Source organism: Chrysoperla carnea, chromosome 1 (genome assembly GCF_905475395.1).
Source record: "Chrysoperla carnea chromosome 1, inChrCarn1.1, whole genome shotgun sequence".
NCBI classification, from domain to species: Eukaryota; Metazoa; Arthropoda; class Insecta; order Neuroptera; family Chrysopidae; genus Chrysoperla; species Chrysoperla carnea.
The window spans coordinates 100846082-100853544 of NC_058337.1; the positions used below are offsets into that span (position 1 = coordinate 100846082).

At 30.1% G+C, this 7463-nt stretch overlaps 1 protein-coding gene across 1 annotated transcript; it reads left to right on the forward strand.

The window, feature by feature from the left end:
* The first annotated feature begins 300 nt into the window (after positions 1–300).
* Positions 301–6401, forward strand: LOC123292766 (putative uncharacterized protein DDB_G0282133). Its single transcript, XM_044873484.1, has 2 exons — positions 301–393; positions 472–6401. Exons 1-2 carry the CDS (start codon positions 328–330, stop codon positions 6061–6063), a joined length of 5658 nt encoding a protein of 1885 aa, XP_044729419.1. The 5' UTR covers positions 301–327; the 3' UTR covers positions 6064–6401.
* Positions 6402–7463: the final 1062 nt, after the last annotated feature.

Sequence of the window (7463 nt, forward strand, 5' to 3'; positions counted from 1 at the left end):
ACTTTAGTTTAAACGTTAAGAAAAATATTTATTTTTTTTAAAAAGTTTACAGTTTAAAGTTTTAACATAAAAATATTTATTTTTACTCACACCAGAGAATATATTGGTAAAATATTACTGATATAGTCTCTGATAATAACAGACCACCACCACAGTCACACAGGACAGTGGGGTGGGTAGGCTTGACACTTCTGAACGCACCCATTTTAGATCAGCTGTCAACAGGTTTTTACTGTCAACACTCAACCATTTGTATGGCGCCAAAAGATTGCTAATAAAGAAAAATAAAAACAGAAAATTCATTATTAATATTAATCAAAATTAATCATGAGCGTTTCAAATGATATTTATGAGGACTTAGATGAATTTGCATTAAATCTAAAACTAAACACAGTACGTAAAAACTATTATTCATATGTTTCTAAAAGTTAACCATATTTATACATACGTATTGTTTTAAATAATTTCTAGATAAATACAGAAAAAGATGAATTAGTTAAAGAGAATACTGAACTGAAAGAAAAAGTTGAAACACAATCACAAGAAATTAAAAAATTGAAGCAAGAGAACGAAAGACTTAAAAAAAATATATCATCGTTATTTGTAACATCTAAATATATATCAACTAAAAAACATAAAAAAATTACATCATTACAGGCTGAAATCGAAAACTTAAAATTTAGACGAAGAAATACTCAAGACCAACAGTTAAGCAAGCGTCGTTTTGAAGTTGAAGATAACGAAAATTTTAATGCCAAGCGAGTAAAACGCGATCCTAACTTTCGTGAACAATCTAATGCAGAGGTCGAAGAAGTCGAGAATGAATATTGTGAAAAAAGTACACAAAACAATGCAGAAAATACTTCTCAGTCTTTTAAAGAAAATATTCAATATCAAAACAAGTTCAAAGCTTGTAAATTAAATGATGATGATATAATTAATCCTGAAAATGATAATAATTCCGTACAACAACGAAATATTGAAGAGAAAACTTCCAAATTTGAAAATATTTATCAAAGACGTGCAAGGGAAAATCAGAAATTATTTTTGGCAGAAAATAAGCATAAAATTTCATCTAATGAAAATTCTTGTGATAAAAACGAACATCATTTTACCACTAAAGAAGTCGTTCACAAAGAATTGCCGCTTGAGAATAATTCTAATCAAAATAATAATCTTCAACAACGAAATATTGAACAAAAAACCTCCAAATTTGAAAATATTTATGAAAGACGTGCAAGGGAAAATCAGAAATTATTTTTGACAGAAAATAATCATAAAATCTCATCTAATGAAAATTCGTGTGATAGTAATGAACATCATTTTATTGATAAGGAAATCGTTCACAAAGAATTTTCGCTTCAGGATAATTCTAATAAAAATAAAAATGAATTTGATCAAGAATTAAATAAGGATGAGCAATTTTATTCTGAAAATTATTCAGAAGAATCATCACGATGTAAAAACTTTCGGCAATCAGATCGAAGACATTCACCAAATCTTCGTAATGAACGCTACCCAAAGCATCGTAATAGTTACAACAATCATGATCCTAGGAGCAAATCTCGTAATCATTATTATGAAGAAGATAACGATTCAAATGATTATCTTGAAAATCATGACCAGAAAAGGCATCGAAATTATAAAGATAATTATCCAGAAAGTCGTTATCCTTATGATGAAAAATATCGTAACTTTCGATTTAATCGTCGTGGTAGAAATCCACGAATGAATTACCACGATGATTACGAATATCCAAGAAAAGGGCCTAGAACGCCTTCCCCAGAGAATGAGAAAGAAACTTTATACAGAAATGAAAACAAACATTGGAAATTTCGAAACGAAAACACAATTGAAACATATGGTGACTACAAAAGATCCAAGAAACACAAGCAAGAATTCGAGGACGGAATCGATGTTAATAGAAGATCTCGCATTGATCAAAATGATGATTTTATCAAATCGAAAAGTTATAGATCAAGATCGAAATCTGCACACCAGCAAGATTTCGAGGACGGAATCGAATTTAATAGAAGATCCCGCATTGATCAAAATGATGATTTTAGCAAATCGAAAAGTTATAGATCAAGATCGAAATCTGCACACCAGCAAGAATTCGAGGACGGAATCGAATTTAATAGAAGATCTCACATTGATCAAAATGATGATTTTAGCAAATCGAAAAGTTATCTATCAAGATCGAAATCTGCACACAAGCAAGAATTCGATGACGCAATGGAATTTAATAGAAGATCTCGCATTGATCAAGATGATGATTCTAGCAAATCAAAAAGTTATAGATCAAGATCGAAATCTGCACATTCAAGATCAAAAACATCCAGATCAAAAACTCCAAGTGATTCACATAATGATCGATTAAAAAACCGATCACGTTCAGGGTCTCGTTTTGAATTTGATAAAAGCGCTGATCAATATGATGATTCTAGCAAGCCAAACACTTCTAGATCAAGATCGAAATCTATAAATTCAAGATCAAAAAGATCCAGATCTAAAACTCCAGGTAAAACAACTAGCGAATCACTCGCTGATCGATTGAAACGGTCACGATCAAGATCTCGTTCTGAATTTGATAATAATACAGAAAATCGAGAAGTCGGACAGTACGATTTCCATCAAAGCGAGTTTTTGGAATATGAAAATATTAATAAAAAGAAGCTTGAAACACGTAAAATTGATTTGGATAGTTATAGAAAACGGAAAAACGAAATTCATAATGAAATCGAAAATTGTACACCGAAATCGATTGAAGATAGTAATATTGATAAAAATATAGAAACATATTTCGAAGTAAACCAACAATCAGAGATAGAATCAAATTCACAAAATAATAAAAAATCAACTCAAAATTCTTCAAGTTCAGAGTATAATTTTGGCAAGAATAGTATCGTGAATGAGTTAGCAAGCAGTTTAACCGCACAAAATGTACTTAAAGAAAGGGATATTATGAAAATTATCTATGATGATGAAGACTTTGTTGAAATTATTGGTAGTGTAAAAAATAGCATCGCCGAAACGGCTTCTCCGAACGAATCTCCGAACGAAAAACAAGATATAGTCGCAAATGATTTTGATACCGAAAAATCATTAAGTAATGAAAATCAATCAGAAAGAAAACTTGAAGAAAAGAATAATAAAGAATTAAATGAAAGAAGTCAACATCAATCAGAGCTAATCGGGAAAGACAATGATAGTACAACAAATGACAAAAATGATACAAATTACCCGTTATCTTTATCTAATTTAGAGAAAGTTCAAAAAATTTCAAGCGTAAGCTTACCTTCTGAGGAAACAGCTTTAACTAGTGACTGCTTTGAGAATAAGAAAAATCTAGAAGAAAGTCATTCAAAAAATACTGATACACTCAAAAATAAAATGAGTAGTGAAATTAATATAAATGAAGTCGCTAATATTCCTAAGAAAAGTCAGATCATTTCAGAAATAATCGATGAGACTATAGTTAACGTAGAAGAAACTACTAATATCAAGGAAAACAATCAGCCTATGTTAGAAATTATAAATTTAGATGTTGATACCGAAGATGAAATCTTTATCAACGATTTAAGTGACTCTGTTTCAAAAGAGCCTTTGAATATTAGTACTGAGCAAGAAAAAAAAGAAGTTAATTCGATTAATAATAAAGTCGATCATTCTTTGGGAAACATAATGGACGAAATAAATTATAAAATGATTGACAATAAAAGTACTTTCAATGAAAAAGAAAACGGTGAAAAATTTGAAAACGTGCCAAATGAAAAAACAACTGTAAACGTTAAGCAGAATAAAGTAAAAATAATTCGACGTAAATATCGAAAATCTCCCCGAAAATCAATAGAAAATATTACAGATAAATTACGAAATAAAGAAAAATTGAATGACATTGAAAATAATTTGGAAGAAAATAAAACTAACAATAACAGGTCTGACGATACCAAAAATGAAAGTATAAGCACCAAAAATAAATTGCCAGAAAATATAACTGTTGAAAATAGAATGAGTAATAATCCTGAAATATCTGAAGATATCGTCAGTACGCAGGAAAGTAATATTAATAAAAACATGGGAAGTAGTTCAACACTACTCCCAAATACCAAAGAAAGTGATCAAAATATTGAAAATAAGATGGTTTCTCCAATTAAAGATGATTTAGAGAACTTTATGTCGATGTTGTTTCAAGCGTCGCCAGTTAAACAATCAGGCACCGAATCTGCCTCGAAGAGTGCTGAAAATATTACCGAAAATTCTTTACCTGAAATATTATCAGAAGTTTCTGAAAATAAATTTCAAGACAAGAAAAAAGCATCTTCTTCTAAGCAAACATCAAACGTCAAGAAAAATATCTCGAAGAAAATTGATAAAGGCAAGCATAAATCTCCTTCCAAGAATAAAAAAGTTTTAGAAAAGTTGATTAAAACTAAAGATGTTCAGGAAAAAGAAATGTCGAGTGATAGAGAGGAGATCATATTATCAAATTCTAATAAAAATACTCTTAAAAGATCTCGCGTTCCAGATAAAAACGTGCTACAAAATTCAACCACCAAAACCAAAGAAACCCAGCAACAAAAATTACCTTCACATTCTTCGAGAGGAAGAAGTAAATCACTAAGTCTAAAGACGAACACAGAATCTGTTCGAGAGGAAAATAATTCGTTGGACAAAGATAAACAAGTGTTAGAAAATGCATCCGCTTCAATCAAAGAAAAAGAAGAAAAAATACCTCCAAACTCTGTTGAAATGACAGATATTTGTCACCAGGAAACAAATGTAAACTCCGATAAAATAAGTCAAATTTCTGAAGTAACAAAAAGAAATGTAGAAAATAAGTCGTCAAATTCGAAGAATAGGGTAAGACCTATTAAAGAAAGAAGAAAATCTTCCATTAGAGATAAACAAGTTTTAGAAAATGAACCCGCTTTAACTAAAGAAAAAATTCCCTCAACGTCTATTGAAAAACCAAATTCTGCTGAAATGAAACAGATTTGCTCTCCGGAAACAAACGTGCACTCCAATAAAACAAGCCAAACTTCTGAAGAAAGCAACTTGAACGGAAATGCTGGGGAAACTTCAACAACAGAATCTATTGCAGAAAAAAATAAATCTTCCATTAAAGATAAACAAGTTTTAGAAAATGTAAATGCTTTAACCAAAGAAAAAATATCTTCAGTTTCTATCGATTCATTGAACTCGACTGAAATCAAAGATATTTGCTTTGAGGAAAGTAGCAAAGTAACCAGCTTAAAAGAAAATGTCGTGAAAATAACAAAGACAGAATCTATTTCAGAGAAAAATAAATTTTCCATTAAAGATAAACAAGTGTTAGAAAATGTAAATGCTTTAACCAAAGAGAAACAAGAGGAAAAAATATCTTCAATTTCTATGGATTCATTAAACTCTTCTGAAATGAAAGAGATATGTTACGGGGAAACAAATGTGTCCTCAGATAAAATGAGTCAATCTTCTGAAATTATAAGCTCAAAAGAAAATGTCAAGACAACAGTAGAAAAACCACTTTCAAACTCTATTGAAACACTAAGTTCTACTAAAACGAGCGAAATTTATCGGAAAGAAACAAACGTACCTGAAATAACAAGTGCAAAAGGTAACTTCGAGACCACAGTAGAAGCTAATCAGGCATCATTAAAAATACCAGCGGATGATGAATTTACATTCTTAATTGATGCGTCCATATCAGTAATGAATGAACCTGTTTCGAATAACTCACAACATCGGCGCAAATCTTTTGACGAAAACGTGGAAATATTAAAGAATAATTTAATAAGTGAATTAGAAAAAGTGGGTAGTACCAGTAATAATACTTGTGGCTCAAATCAAAGTACTTCATCAATAAACAGTGATGTAAATAATTCCAATAGTGTAAATAACTCAAACAGTTTAAATGATTCAGAGAATGTAAATAAAAACCCAAAAAGTAATAGTGCAAATCATGAACTAGTACCATTAAAAAATAAACATTCTGTATATAGTCGTGAAGTAATCAACGAAAATAAAATACGAATTGTCGTGAAACGTAATCGAAGAAGATAATTTTTATAAGCAAATCACTATATATATATATCTTGATTATTAAGCTCTGTTTGATACAGTAGCGAACAGCGAGAGATGTGCAATCATCTGAGGTAATTGCTTTGATCGATCAGGGATTAAATGCCAATACACCTTAGTCGCTTAAAAACTATCCCAAATAATTACTATTTTAAAGAAATCAAATAATCACTTTTTGGAATAAAAGGGAGTTTGATGAATTTAGATCTGATACAAACAATTATCTCAGATTTTGCTGTATTTTACGTTTTTTATATGCTAATCCATGGACGAAAATGCAATGGATACTACATTACTATTATTAGATCATGGTATTTTCACTAAATATTGTAATCCCTTTTAATATATATGAAATTTTCTACAATTTGTAATACAAGAGTTTGTTTAGTGTTCGATATGATCGTTTGTGCTCAATAGACCTTTTTTTTATTTTTAACAATAAAAACACTATGAAAATAATTGTAAAAAAGTCACATCCGACAAGCAATGACAATAAAACAGTGTCAACAGTAATATTAATATATCATTATTATCAACTTTAAATTACGTCAAACCAACCTTCGTGTAACATCGTGTGTTTCCGAATCGTTTTCGCCAATTTGAATTTTAATGATTTTCAATGTCTGTTTTCTCGGTCATATGGCTTCAAAAAAATCGGGGAAAAAAATTAGCCCATTTATCAAGACATTTACTTTCATTTAAAAAAAAAATGTGAAAAAGGTCTATTTGAATCCTAAATCATGCGTAATAGAAATTTGTTATCTTACTGCTTGCTGTATGACACTTTTTGAAATTTGCAATGATAGTTTTTATATGATTACTAGCTGACCCAGCGAACTTTGTACCGTCTAACAGTAAATGAATGTCGTTACCGCGCTATAGTTTTCACATCCCCTGTCCTCACTTGTCTCCCCTTTTGTTCACAATTGGATTAGGTTGTAATTTTTTTATGCGGAACCGAAATTTTGTAGAAAATAAAATATAGCTCATGCTTTTTGCGGACAATGTAGCATTCTATAGGCGAAACAATTTTTAAACTTGATTTAGTAGTGCATTAAAAAATGGCGGATTTGTATACTCCCCCTTAGCCTTTTTATTAGTTCTAGAATACATTCTGCTATTCGGGACGGTGACGAATCCAACAAATCAAAGGACTTTGTTTTATGTATATTAAGAAAATTACAAGTGTATTGTTTATGTCAATAAATATTTTATTGAATTGTTTTAGTGCTTATTATACAGGCATGTTCAGTAAGAAGTTACCACTTACATGGTAGTATATAATTTTTGGAAAAGAGAAGAAAGATATCAGCTTTACGCGTCCAAGCGGAGTCGAATGACCATATTTAGTAATTATAGAAAATTAAAAATTATGTACTATC